Source organism: Stegastes partitus, unplaced genomic scaffold (assembly GCF_000690725.1).
Source record: "Stegastes partitus isolate 25-593 unplaced genomic scaffold, Stegastes_partitus-1.0.2 Scaffold387, whole genome shotgun sequence".
In the NCBI taxonomy this organism is placed as follows: Eukaryota; Metazoa; Chordata; class Actinopteri; family Pomacentridae; genus Stegastes; species Stegastes partitus.
The window spans coordinates 443809-458698 of record NW_007578118.1 but is presented as its reverse complement, the minus strand read 5'-3'; the positions used below and the strand labels follow the sequence as shown (position 1 = coordinate 458698).

The 14890-nt window shown below is 44.6% G+C and overlaps 2 protein-coding genes across 6 annotated transcripts in view; both read right to left on the bottom strand.

The window, feature by feature from the left end:
• The window catches only part of fshr (follicle stimulating hormone receptor), a 22203-nt gene extending 19563 nt beyond the window's left edge, over positions 1–2640 (bottom strand). The window contains exons 1-2 of the mRNA XM_008285128.1: positions 2528–2640; positions 408–479 (exon numbers count right to left, since the gene is read on the bottom strand). Coding sequence (XP_008283350.1) covers positions 408–479; positions 2528–2640 — 185 coding nt within the window. The remainder of the gene's footprint in view (positions 1–407; positions 480–2527) is intronic.
• An 8158-nt stretch (positions 2641–10798) lies between these two features.
• Positions 10799–14890, bottom strand: part of nrxn1a (neurexin 1a) — a 54059-nt gene continuing 49967 nt past the window's right edge. For all 5 annotated transcript variants that reach the window (XM_008285123.1, XM_008285121.1, XM_008285122.1 and 2 more), the window contains 2 exons: positions 11879–11957; positions 10799–11204 (listed from right to left, as the gene is read on the bottom strand). In XM_008285123.1, coding sequence (XP_008283345.1) covers positions 10903–11204; positions 11879–11957 — 381 coding nt within the window. In that variant the 3' untranslated portion in view covers positions 10799–10902. The remainder of the gene's footprint in view (positions 11205–11878; positions 11958–14890) is intronic.

Below are 14890 nucleotides of genomic sequence, written 5' to 3'. Positions count from 1 at the left end.
TTTTAAAGTGTTACAAGTCAAATCAGCAGCGAGTGTAATCAGGTGATAATAAGTCATAAAACAAACAGAAATACTTCCAGTGTGGAGTAATGTGCAAATGAAACACCTGAGGATGTGCAAAATGACATCATGTGTCATGTAAACAGTGAAATGTGCAAAGTGATAAAACAAAACCTTCATCTGTTAATTGTCTATATTTGACTCAAGTGCAAATTAGAAACGTTGGGAATGCAAATATATTAAATACAACCCGTGTGCTGCTGTTACTCATCTAACATTAACAGTGAATTACCAGGAATAGCATAAAAACATGTCTTCCCCTCGGTTCAGATGATGCGTTTCTGACCCTCTCGCTTCATTATTGCTGCACATCAAAGAATCAACAGGAGCTGCAGACACACACTCACAGTCTCCTGAGGCGCTGCAGGCTGCTGAGGGCACTCTGGGGAAACACTCTGATCTTCGTCTGATTCACTCTCCTGTTGATGCAGAAACAGACACTCATCGCTCAGCAACGCAACTGATCACAGGGATGGAAAATCATTAGTGGACATTTTTTTTTTCTTCTTCCCTGTACTTCGGGGGAGGAGGTGGGGGTGGGACGTGCATGAGATACAGATTTTACAACTTTTTTTTTTTGTTGTATGAATAATGAAAGCGGCCGTGACCGGCTACTCACTCATGTTGGGGGGGATTTTCTTTTCATGCGTGAAACAAACTCTTTTGAAAGTCTATACGAGATCCTAAGATCCGTTTTGGACATCCACTGCTGCATACTTGTAAATTTCCCCCCTCTGTTCCTGAGCCTTGACCTTCGGGCAGAGCAGATGAGAACACACGCATCGCCGCCTGGGAGTTCACAGAGCGCCTCTTGGGAATACTTCTACTGCGAAAGCATGTCCTTGTCTTAACGTGTGTGTGTGCGCGTGTGTGCGCGTGCATCAGCTGTGTTTGTTGGCGAGCTTCTGCGAGATTTTGTATAACTAAACTGTTCTTGTGTACGTCTGGCTGCGAGTTTGTGCAAAAATGCTTGAGGCGATCCTAATTTTTCCCTCTGGAAGGCCTTGAGATTCCTCGACGACCAAAACAACAGGTGAGTGTTTACTTCGAGTGGCAATCACCTTCAGCTCCGTGCCACCGTGTCAAGGACGCCGGGGAACTTTTGGAAGTTGTGCAGCGACACCTTGAAACTTTGGAGAAGAAGAAGAAGCGACGCATAGCTCTGGCTGAGCGCTCATGTCTGTATGCTAAACATGAAGCCAGCGCCTGCAGCCTTTCTGAAGGGGCCTTTCTTCACTTAAAGCAGCTAGCCTGGTTCATCCGGAGGTAAGCAAAGAAAACGCTGTACCAGCAGCTTTCCAGCTCATGTTGAATCTCATCAGTGTAAACCAGGCTAGCTGCTTGTATTTGCCCTCCAGTTTCATGCTACTAAACATGAAAGTGACAACGTGCCCGCAAATGGGAAAAAAAGTAAACGTAGACGCAAACAGCCCACGCCCGTTTCTTGAGACACATTGGATGCAGACTTGAAGTTTGTTTGTTTACATGAAACGTGGGCGGGGCATCTTTAACCCCTGGCTGCTGGGTGTCTGACGGTGGCTGGAGACGAGCAGGCGAGCTTTGCATACATTCCCTTCGGTTAATGACTCCTTAATGGAACCAGCGCTGGCAAATTCAGCGCGTACACTCAGCCAAGAAGAGATGAGTGAGGATTAGAAGGAAAGTCTAAATGATTATGCATGCTCACGAGATGGGACTGTGAATTGTAAACACCGCGCAGCGCCGGGATCCGTATAAGACGCTGGACGGGACGCGTGTTCGCTGTAATACTGACCTACTGCAGGTCGGCTGGGGTTGAGTCGAGAGACGAGTTTCACACCTTTTAAAGAGTTTTCCTCATCATACAAAGCGCTACTCGGGCGGTTTTATACATCCTGTGGCTCCAAAAGCAAGCTTTATAAAGCCTGAAAAAATAACCCCGAATGACACCATTAGGCCGGTTACAAACCGGAGGTGTGGAGTTTGAGAGATGTGAGCATTTAGCAGGAATGGAGGTCTGTTGAGCAGCACTATTGGAAACGTAGGATCAAGTGTTCACGGAGCTCGGCTCAGGCGAGACACTAAAAGGATATTTGGACTCTACGATTTCACTTCCATTTTGAGAGTCACAAGACATAAAGAGTGGTCAAAACTGAAGCAGCAATCGTACAAGAATTATTACAGCTACAGCAGCAGGCAGTAGGCCAAGCTGCACTTCAGTGTTAGGGACTGATGGAGGGAGAAAATAAAAGAAGCTGCACAGATCCTGTTGGTTCCGTCAAGAAAAATGGTTCCTAAAAGCTCGTTTTGTGGTTTTCAGTGCAGATAACAAACAGAAGGGATGTAATTATGAGACAGGAAGCATTATCAATACCCTGATGTTGTGTTTGTTTTGTTGGAATTTGTTGGAGAAAGCAAAAGTGGAAGTGAAACGTAAACAGCAGAGCTCCAGATGTTTGTTTGCATCCTCTCGTGTGCTGCTACTCACAGTTTCTGGGTGCTGTTGGGGATGTCGGATGGAATCGCCGTGGCCCCGATCGGCACATCGTAGCACGAGTTCTTCACCACCATCAGCAGTATCAGCGTCACCACCATCATCATGTCGCTCTGCCTGGATCCAGTCTGTTGTAATGTCTACTTTTGTTTTTCCTTCTTCTTCTGTGTCTCTGGTTCGGACTGTTTGTCTCCCACGCGGCGTTTACATGTATCCGAGCAGGCCTTCACACTCCAACGCTGGATAAGAAAGCCTCTGCCCGTCTGTCCGTCTGTTCCCTCAGGGTTCAGAGCGAGGTCGCAGAGAGGAGAATGAATGTGAGGTGTTTTCTGCCATGCAGCGGTGAGCGCTGTGGGCGTGTGAGCTTCGTTGGGTGTACGAGGATGTAGGAGGTCTCTGCTGGACGCTGGATGTTTGTGTGCCGTCTAAAAATTGCCACAGATCTCGATAGGATGTTGTGGGGTTTTTTTTTTCCTCTGGATTTTACAAATTCCTCTGGTGGTCTAGTTCGTCCTAGACCTTTAAATGTCTTTGGAAGCGATCAGGCTTCAGTCACTGAAGTTGTTCTAGCAGTAAAATAAATCAGTAAATAGCAGAATTCACTCCCTGCTGTGGACGGACTCATTTCTTATTCAAATCAGATTCAAAAATCATTAACTGTAGCTGGAAATTCTTCAACAAGACTCACCTCACTTGCCACCAAAATAATTGATTCTTATGAAGAAAAGCTTGAAAAATAAATGAAACAGCAAAGAGTGGAATCGCTTCCTGCCAGGCAAGAAGCTTTTTGTTCACTGAATTTGTTTTGTTCAACTTATTTCTAAACACTTTCTATATGTCAGAGAATAACTGCTGAAAACGTGAAAAGACCGTGAACTGTAGCGTTGGACTGTTTTTAATCTTTTTTTGTTAGTCAGGGTTTTTTGGGTGTATCATGGCTTGATGATGCACAACACCATGCATGACCCCTGACACTACAACATCATGAGAACTATTTGGATCAGTGGTTCTCCTCCAGTTTGCTAGCTAGCTACGCCGTCATCCAGCAAATGTATCTTCCCTTGATACCAGAATTTGCAGAAGAATCCAGTCTGAGATGATGAAGAGGTGGATTGATTTTGTGAAGAGTTGCATTGGCAGAGACCTGAGGATCAACCCCAACATCTGCCACTGCAGTGACCATTTTATAGAGAGTACGTGTGACATCTTCATGGTGAATGGTGCCAAAATGGCCATTCTGCAGACATCTGGTGGTGCCATTGGTAGCACATGTCTACCTGTAAGTGTAAGACTGGTGGTATACTCTCTGGCTAGGGTCCATGTGAAGTTTGGACACTGATTTTGGGATGCACATGACTACACTACAAGGGTTTAGTATGACCTACTGTGCATGTATGCAACGGAGACATGCACGCAGACTTCCACGCACTGATAAAGTCGCATAGTGGTAACAGCTCTGGCAGGTGTTATACTTTCAGCATCTGCAAGAGTACGCAAGTATACAAGAGTGCACCTGTTCCCCTGTGCACATGCAGATTTGTGTCAGCGCAGTAACTACGCTTCAAAAGCAAACTGCACATGCTCAACAATAGACTCCTACAGATTAGAGGAGCAGTGTAATAACAAGCATGATGTGTCAGTGGGTATCTGCAGAGCCCCGTGTGGGCGTCTGCAAGGGAGTTTAATCGAGGAACAAGCTGTCCTGTGTGCTTGTAGTAGGTAACTTAATCCACACTGATGGAAATGTTAAGCATCTCTGGTGTGCATTTGTGATTTCACATCTAACTTTTTTGGTTAAAAGAAACTCTTTGTCATGACGAGCGATTCAGAGCTGAGATATTTTTTACTCACTTTTGAAATCTAGTTTTACGTACTTTCTAAAAATAAATGTACACTAAAAATTGTTTCGGTGGCTAATAACACAGCTTTATGTTGGCGTGACAAACTTAGAACACATGTTTTACTGCTCTAAGTAGACGTCAATGAAAATATACTCTCGTGGAGTCCTGAACCTACGCTACATGTGCTGCCAAACCAATGCTAAAGGAAGTTAGCAGCTAACTCTGCCTTCAAGCTTTTTAGTTTTCCATTTGTGTAGCATTTGTACGAATCAAACATAGCTAACACACAACTACAAAATACAATCGTGATATGAAGTCGAAACATTTCCATTGTGACCCTCGTGTGGTGTCGCTGAGCAATTAAATAATGTTAGCTAGTGGGCTAACTCTGTTAGCATTAGCTTGCTGGCTAAAATGCTTCAGCTACTTCAACAAGAAATTATACAGTGTTGCTACAGCAGTACAGTGTGCTAATAATTAGCATTAGCACTGGTTTCTTATGACCACAATGCTAGCCACAGCTAAGCAGCTAGCAGTGTTTCAACACGTGACTGAAAGTAGTGCCAAAATTTAAAAAAATGGGAAAAGGAAGGTCGTGAAAAATCAACTTAGCTAAAAAGTAATTTTTTAATTTATTTTTTGTCAACTAATAAGTGATAAAGGAAATTAGCTTGTGCTAACTGGTTGGAGGTAAAATACAAATAATAAATCTTGATATTTCTTGATATATTTTTGTATTTAGCTGAATTTTTGACACATCCGATAATATTTTTCTACTTGTTTATCAGCTTCAGCGCTCTGTGGTTTTAGTTACAGCTGTCGTTTATTTATTTTGGTTGTTGTTGTTGTTGTCGCATGCTAAAATAAACCTGTTCACACTTTTGGAGTAAAGAATACAAACAACAGGGGGCATAATCTTTTTAGTTTCAAGCCTCATCAACCAACTACCAGTAAAAATAACTCTGAGAACCAGGTGTACATGTGTTTAGTCTCCCGTCCCATATTTGTGTTGAATTGTGAGTACAGTTTGATAACGGCGGACGTGATATTCCTTTCTGCTGCTCTGCTCACACGTCAGCGCGGCGTGCAGCCAGATCGCTCAGACACTCTGCAGTCACGTGCACGCAAACGCTTTAACACTTTTAAATATGTAGCTTCTCCTCTGCATGCATGCTGTCGCCGCTCGTATTAATACATAATTGAGTGTGTGTGCGTGTTGTACTGTGGGAACTTGTGGAGGAACAGAACTCTTAGTGATTTCTTTTTTTTTTTCCAAAGCAGGAAGAAAAATGCAGCCTTGAGCTTTTGACACGACCACACAGACGCACACATGCAGAGTCGCTTGCTCACACACAAGGCAATGATATGAATTTGTGGATTAATCTGCTGCTGATTGTTGTCCACCTGTGCAGGGAAGGATGGAAAACATTTGGCGAGTCCTTGCTCCCCTTGCTATAAAAAAAAAAACAGACCTTTTTTCATGAGTTATTTTGACGATGACACACAGGTGCAACCAGCATCAAACAATAGATGCAGTCCGTTTAGAAGGTCAAGTTTCAGGCCTCCGTGCATCTGGTTCAGCGGGACACGGAGCCTCTTCAGCGTCATTACCGTGGATCCACCTTTAATAGCGTCTGTGACAAGTCGGAGTGTCGGCCATTATAAAGGTCGTGCCGTTGATGTGTAATCCTGCACTTACAGATACTCTCATGACTAGAATTTCAACCCTGGAACGGAGCTTCCGACAGCATCCATTAGCAAACACAATTACCCGTGTTTGTGAACCAAATGTCACGGCTCAGCAAAACAGATTTAGCAAATTTAGTGTCGCATATTACATTTGAAAAGCACAACCAGAATGAATGCAATGCTGGAGATGTCTGCAGGATCTAGCCTCTGGTTGCTGATCTCAAGCAGAGGTGATGAGAGGATCCACCGACACTGGCCTCATTTTTCACAGTGGCCACTTGTGGTATTGCACCTAAAAAAAAAAAAGGGTGCAAAAAAAGAAAAATCCCTTTCCTCCTGTAAACCGCAGTCAAAAAACAAGCGGCTAAATCTGTTAACAGGACAACTCCAATGGCAAACGTAGTTTTTGCAGGTTTTATAACTGTTAAAGCTCCTCCTTTTTTTTGTGATGTTCATTTATTTGACAGCTATCATCAGTAGTTGCTTGACACACGGATATATTTTGCATACAAACAAGCAGCTATTAAAAGTACTTTTTAAAATAAATGCAACTTCCCAACAGTATATACAAGTAAGCTGCTGTTAGAATTCTTTATCTCGAGTTTCTTCGGTCATTTTTTTCATTCATGAGTTTCTGAAAAATGTCCCTTCAATCACCAAATTAAGCAAAACATGATCTCCTGCAGTCTTATGCAAAAACAATGACCTCCACTTCAACAAGCTACGACACTAAAATCCTGCTTTGGGTACTTTTGCATTTCAACACTTGGTGTTTTTACATTGTGGTGTTGATAAGCAGAGAATCTGGAAGTTCACATTATAATTTAGATAAAAACAAAGAAAATCTGAGCTGTTTTCACTTGCTCTGAACTCTGGGCTTCACTTACTGCTCCTCTGGGCTCGACACAGCTTTCTGGATTTTTACGCTAATGTTAAAACGTGACCTGTTAAATAAATATTTTTTAAAAAATATAACACAGAGGCATTATTTCATGTGATCAAGTTTGGTGGCTGTAATAGTTCTGTTTTTTTGACGTGTAATGAGCATCTCAGTTTTAGAAACGACAGTATGGATTTCTTCCTTTTGTAAATGTTGGATGTTCGTGTTAGTGGATGGAGCTATTCGGTATTTACCCTATAAATATAACTGGGCTCTTTCTTTATCTCTGTGCAAGCTGGCCGTGGTCAAGGACAGCAAAGCAGCAGATGGCTACAGCCGAACACAAGCCTTTTGTCGAGCACAGACTGTTCAGCGAAGACACAAAGAGAGAGCAAAATAGAGAGAAACGGCGAGAGAACAAGACAGCGCGACTTGGGAGGTGTTTATTGAAATAGCAGGTCCTTGTAGCTGCTCTCACCTGAGGACGCGAGCTCAGCTCTGCAGTCTCAGGGATCTTTCATCCGGCAAGCGGCAACTCTGTAGAGACTTATAGCGTTTACTGCGCTGAGTCATACATCAAAGCCCTGCTCGCTGTGTGCAAAAGGGGGAATGTATGTGTGCCTGCCGTCCCAGTTAGACCGAGTGGGACTTTGCCAGATGAGGTGTTGCTTTCCTTACGTCGACGAAACAAAAGGTGAAAGAGGAGAGACTGAACGCGGGGGAATCTAGTCGGAGCAGATATTTAGAGAAACAGTTTGACTTGAAGGGAAACACACCTAATTGCTACCTGACGAAGTGTTTGATGAGAAGAGTGATGCTGCTGTCATGCCTGTCTGTTATCGGTATTCTGCTGCAGCTTGTTAGCTTAGCATAGCATAAACAGGAAACAGGCTCTGTCCAAAGTTGGACTTCAGCATTGATTAATCTGCCAAATATCCCTCAAGAACTCCTCATAACAAGTTCGTAAAGTCTTTTTGAAGTCTTCAGATGCTTGTTTTCTCTGGTTAACAAACCAAAGCAGAACATATTCAGTTTGCGACCAGGAAAGACTTTTTCTCTTTTAACCATTTTCCTTTAAAAATGACCAGATTGGTTGCAGATCATTCTTCCAAAGATCCGCTAGTCGATTGACAATCTGTTGCAGCTCTATTGTCAGGTTATGTCAGTAAAATACTGTTGTACATCTAACAACAAGACTTCTTAATGAGGCTTAGAGATGCTGCCGACTTGATGATTTTTTAAAACCCATGCTAACTGTTTCTAACCTTCATGTTAATCTTCTGGCTGCAGACATGAAATTGCACTTCCAAGACTTATTCCTTTAAGACCCCAAACGCAGTGCGAGCTGTGACTACTTTGTCTTAATTAGACACTGGCGTGCTCCTTTGGCTGAAGGGCATGTAGTAACAGACACCGTATCGATGTCTGCAGTCAGACTGGAGCAGAAAGCAACACAAAGAAACGCACTCCAGGCTCACTTGGGTAATATTTTATTTACTCATTAATCTTCAAAACTATTTTTCATAATAAATTTCCACTTTATGTTCATCAAAGAACCGTAACAATAAAAATAAAAGTAAATACTGTAGAAAAATTGTACATATAGAAAATAAACATGGTTAATGAACACCTAGATGTAGAATCCCATTGGTTGAGACACCTCCTTTTTGTTTCTGATGGCAACACAACAGAGATAGAGGGAAAAGAAAGCGAGAGACGTGGAGGAGCTGGGAGGGCAGACCGGGAAACGTACTAAACAAGGAGGGGGAAACGAGAAAAAGGAGGGAAGGAGGTCAGAAAGGCCAGTTAAGGATGGAGAGAATAAGGGAAAATGTTAATTTTGACATTATACTTTGAAACCTCACACACAGTCTGTTTGATGTCCTTCCTCTCCCTGGTCTGTTTTGCATGCATCCGACTGGTTAGTTACATTGCTTGGAAGAACTGAAGGGGGCTCGTTCATGTCATGGCACTGTTTGTGTTGATATCTCGCGGGGCTACAATTCTCGAGCCGTGGAGGGCTCAGAAACTGCAAAAGTCAATGAACAGATAATTGTACCGGAGCCCGTAGGAAACCCATCTGTCTGTCCTGTACGAGTATTTAGAAATCAGTCAACCAATAGCATGAATACATGAGGACGCAAAGAGAAAGACAGAGAGAGAGAGAAAAGGGAGAGCCAATGAAATCAAAGCAACTCAAGTTGTCATATAGCCAATGGCATCAAGAACTTGACTTTTCTATCTATTAGCAACACATGGTAACATTTACTTTGATCTGTTTTTGATTCTTTTCCTCGGCTGGTTTTTGCTATAAAAGGTGGTTGGTTAGAGCAGGTATAGTGGGCGTGGCCTATAAGACATCAGGCTAGAAAACAGGACGTGGCCTGTGGTGGTCGCACACATCCAGGCGTTGCTCTGGAGTAACACTGCAACCCGCAACGCCTTCTTCTTCTTCTTCATCGTCCTCCTCCTCCTCCTCCTCCTGCGTCCCCCCACAGACAAACCTACCACCTTTGGACTTAGTGGGACACGCCACCACTCCACAGCACAGCTCAGAGACTCAGGCATGCAGCACACTCGAGATGGTCACACTTTGTCAATGAAGGTTTGAACTGATTCAGGGATTTAAATCGTCGCCGAATCCCACGGGCTGAAAAAACCATTTTGAAGAGCGTATTCAGGAATACTTCAAGCCAAGGTGGTACGTTTTACGATGGTGGTGCGTCACGGTGTAACCTCTGGAGTTTCAACGCAGTATAAATCACACGGAGTAAGATAATTCACGTGCAATAAGATCCCCCCTCCCTTCCCCGGAGTCTATACGGCCCAAATGTTCTTCATATTCATCATTATCATTGCCATAACAATTATCATAATGGTCATTTTCACCATTGTCTTCTTGTATAGTCTTCAGTGTCATTTATGAAGATATGGTAGGTCTTTAGCATTGCAGGTAAGTGTATATCTGCACGTGTGGATTGTTTATATTTTAGTGTGTGTGCACGTGTGCTGTATGTGTGCATGTGTGACACCGCAGTCGCGCACGACCGGTGTCTGTAGGTAGCATCTGAAGTCTCAAGTATGCCGTCCAGGAAAATATCGCTCAGTTTTCCACTGATTCCACTTTTGTGATTTACAGGGCGCCATAAAATATCAGCTCTGCAGCATAACAACCACAGCACATCCATAATGTTAACGGGCACCAGCCCTGCCTCCGCCTATTCACTCATATTTCACTGTCTCTATGGCTACACCCTGGATTCCTGTCCTGTTGCTCGGGGATAAACTTGGAGCGTTGGTGTGCTTGTTTCCTCAGCATCCTCAGTGCTTCATCGAGTCCCGTCTGCTAACAGGGAGGAAGGCCAAGAAGCTTGGAAGAGACACTTAGTGCTTGACTTGGTGCTTTTACATCGCGTTTGTTCTGGTGCTCTGCCTCTCGCTCAACACACTCAGTCTGCCATGTTCTTCACTTAAAGTCTTCCGTGACCTCTCTGAGTCCAACTGGAGAGTTCCTACTTTGGCAGGGGAGTAACTGGTCTTTTTATCTGGCTGGCCCCAAAATGGTTCTTAACTGGGAGTTGAACTGGTACTTTTCGAAATCATTTGGAATGGTGTTTATGTTCATAAAACGAGCCTCTCTCAGAGGCTCTGCTCATTGGTAAATACTGTACAGTAAGGGCCCATGCCCTCAGGCCAGTCTGTCTGTGTGTGTGTGTATGTGTGTGTGTGCGTGTATGTTTGTGCTTAAATGTGCGTGTGTGCTTGTTTGTACTCATGTTTGTGCTTGTCAGCGTGTGTGCAGGTGTGATTATTGGAGAGTAAACATTAACATCAGCATGTCTATGTCACTGTGTATGTGTGTATTTCTTTTTTTTTTGGAGAATATATCTATTTATGTACATATACCGTTATATATAAAGGTGTATGCGTATATGTCTGTGTGTTGTTAGTCTTCCACCTCAGACATAGTACTCCTTGTCTTTGTTCTTCTTGTTCTTGGAGATCTTGGCGATGCCCAGCGGCTTGTCCTTTGCGCTGCCGTTGGGCTGTGTGGCTGAGTTGCTGATGTAGTTGCGGCTCTCGTCCACGTGGTAGGAGCCTTCGTCGCGGTTGCGATACTTGTACATGGCGTAGAGGAGGATGAGGATGCAGAGGGCGGCGGCTGCCACGATGCCCACCACCATGCCCGTTGTGCTGCTGCTCTCCCGCACCACCTCTGATGGACCCGAGATCACCTTAATGTCTGGCAGGGGAGGGCGAGCTGTGAGGGGAGGAAAGTTACATTACAGTTTACCGCATGCATTATTAATTGAAATTACTAGTACCATGTGAAGATGGTGGGTGGAGGGCTGGAGCAAGAAGTCACAATGCATCATGGTGATGAATTATTTGACAGGCGTTTTGCATAACGCTGCATGCTGGCAAGGGAAAGCTGCAGCTTAGAGCCAAAGCTGTTTACATATTATCATATAATGTGCAAACAGATTACATTACACAGTGTTGAAATGAGGACCAGAGTCCATGTGCACATTATATCAAGTTTTATTACAGACTTCTGACACCTCGTGACATACGCAGGCAGTGTGGGTTGCTGTATGGTAAGATCTGACACTATAATAAATTACTGTTAATTCAGGAATTTGCATATGCGTTCTTTGGTCTGTGTGGAGATCAGGTAAAGAAAAAGGAAAAGGATATATTAATAAGGGATGAGAGTAGATGAGGAGGCTAAAGCAACGTGAGGCGTGGAGATGAGGAGGGGCAGTGGATGGGGGTGTTAGGTAATGGCTGGAGGCACAGACCTAAGTGGAAATGAAAAATTCATTGTAGTAAGTGACAAAGCGGCGGAAAAAAGCCTGAGCAGTGATGGTGAGTGTGGAGGACAAATGCAAAAGAGAAAAAAAAGTGATGCATGTATTTGTGGCTGGTTCTCACCTGAGCTGGGGTCACATGGGTCAATGTCTTCATCGTCGCTTGGACACTCAGCCGAGGCCACCAGCAGGTCGTCGGCCGACTGCGGAGAGAAATTTAGGACGTATAAATGCACATCGCTCGTCGTATATATATATATATATATAACATTTCAGAAAGACGACCTAGCCTGCGCTCCACACCCCTTCTGTTTATGTTCTACGTGTGTGAGAACACGTCGCCAATCCATCGCCCACCCGCTCTCCAGTTTGCCACAAACACTTTTGCCTGTTACGGCCCCCAGCTAGGGCAGGCCGCCAAAAACCTGAGTGCCAAGGAGAGAAGAAGAAAGGAGGAGGGTGGAGAGAGGTGCTGAATCCTGTTTAAAACCACAAGGGGATGGCCAGTTATCATCTCCTACTCTCCAAGCCCTCCCCCTCTATTTTTCCTTCTCTGGCCTTTCTATCTGCCTGCTTCGCTGTGTTCTGCCCTCTCTATGCGATACTGGCAAGTGTTCTCACGCGTTCGAGAATGCGCAGCGTGAGGTTAAAGACGGGAATAAAATTAGTCTTCAATAAATATCCAGCGTAGCTCTGGATGGCTAATTTAAATCTCCTTTATCCAACACCTCTCCATAAGCACCACGTCAGTATCCCACTTACAGTCAACCTCTAACCTGCATCAACCAACTAATATCTCAACAGCCGCTCCTTCTCTGTGCCTCGCTCCCTCTCAATGGGAAAGGCGCCCTTTTTCCTCTCCATCCCTGCTCCTGTTGCCATGGCAACTCTAAGTTCAGGCTGTTAAAAATGATGGGGAATAAAAAGAACGGGAGTGTGCACCCTCAGTGGGGACCTGTGCATTGATTTGCAGTGCCAGCCAGTGTGTGAGGAGAGAAGAGCGAAAGCAGGGAGGGAGTTTAAAGATAGATGGATGGATAAAAAGGAATTTTTGGGAGGAGGCGATTAAGGAGAAAGAGAAACGAAAAAGAAGACAGGATAGGAGGAGGAGGACTTCAAAGTGCTGCGGTCTTTACTTAACACCGTGCTAATGTGCTCCGCATATTCATGAACTACTGTTAAACATCGCCCGCCTTGACGCGTCGGCATGAGAGATAGGAACGTGTGTGTGTGTGTGTGTGTGTGTGTGTGTGTGTTTTAACCACACTGGGCGCTCAGTGCCAGCTCTAAATTAAAATTGGATTGTGATGCATTGCAGTAGATGTTAGTAACCCACAGAATAAAGGAGACGGGAGAGAGCAGCAGAGCCATAAAAGAGAAGCGCTCTAGAGGCAGATTACAACCAAACTGGAGGAGAATCTGAACCGAATCGAAGCACTAAGTGGTCGATGATGTCTTAGCTGAAAATTACAGGCAGTGTTTCAAACACAAATCCATTAAACTGTGTCTCTGTCCTTGCTTTCTCTTTTTCTTTGCCGGCTTGTCTTTGTAAGAAGAGCGATTGCGTAAGTAGTGGAGAAGCAACCCGTTGGTTTATTCATCTGAAAAGCCTGCACTGGCCTTGTATGGTTTGGTGTTGATCCTGACAAGTCTGCTGTGGTTTAGTTTGGCCTGAAACATATATTAGGTTATTGATGCTTGACTCTGTCTCTTTCCTCCACTGCCTTTCCAATCAGTTCTGCCCACTGGCCTGTCAAATGCTGCTAGGGTGAGCTTAGCCTCTGGAATCCAGCCAGTCAATAAACCTCTGTGCCTTTGCCAGGATCCAAATAGCACATGAACCAATCAGCCGGTAGGAAACACATCACCCCTGACATCTGTCACCGATCAATGCCGAGCCACCATGCTCGATTATTGATCCAAACACACCTATGTGCCCTCCACAGGCACCTGTTTCCATTCCTGAATCCTGATTTCTATGTAGAACAAAAGCAGATGAGTAAATTTTACAAGATCCCTCCTCGGATCTGTGACATCACCTCGTCAGCTGACCGCCCCATTCAAACGGGAAGGTGTCAATTGGAGTATCGATCCACCTATCGTATGGGAGACAGCGAACACGAGGAAAACCAGGGACACGCCAAAACGCAACTTAAATCACATCAATAATCCGCTGAAGTTCGGAGAAGATGTGCTAAAGAAATGTATGCCCAAGAAACCTCCGCCCCTCCACCTCACCCTCCTTCTGTCCCTCCCTCTTTGTCCCCATCTTTTCATAGTCTATCAATAGAGCATGCTGACATAATGATGGACACAGATGGACACCGACAGGGAGGGAAAAAATAGACACAGGAGGAACGAGACAGGAAGTGAGAGAGAGAGAGCACAAAGAGAAAGAATATCTGCATGCTTAAAGAGCAAAATCTCTACCTGAGCAGCCGAACAGTGCCAGCGGCCGTCCATGCCTCCCTGACTGCCTAGTTCACACATAGTAGCTGCACTCTGTCCTCACACACTCTTGCAGAAGATTCAACAGCTTGTCTGCTACTTTCACAACTGGAAATCACACACACACACACACACAAACTCTATAATAGCCAAACATGCTCCATTGCTCTGTTTCTATTTAAACACATCTACGCAGACACACAAGCGTACACCAAATCAGGCTGAAGTTGGCAGGCTGATGAAGAGATCCTGACGAGAGAGGAGAAGAGGAGCTAGCTCCACTACTGCAGATGGTGAGATAGACTCATACACCGCCTGCATTAACAGCCTATCACTGGAGCTCAACCACAGACAGGGAGGGAGGGAGGGAGGGAAGGAGGGAGAGAGGAGGAGGGGGGGGAGCAACGAGTAAATATGGAAAGATATGGAGGGAGAGAGAGAGCAAAGGAGAGCGAGAGGAGAGGAGGGAGAAAGTATCTCCAGAAGATGGATAGCGAGAGGAAAGAAAAAAAAAAAAAAAACTAAGATGGAGACAAAGATGTGAAAGGTAGCAGGGAGAGAACAGGAGGGGAACAAATGAGAAGCAGTCCTTCAGAGAGCTTGTGGAAGTGGCTAGGTCAGCTGATTCCCGATAGCCAATCGGGCGCAGCTTTGAGCCTCAGGTTTCTTCCATCAGTCTTCCCATCAA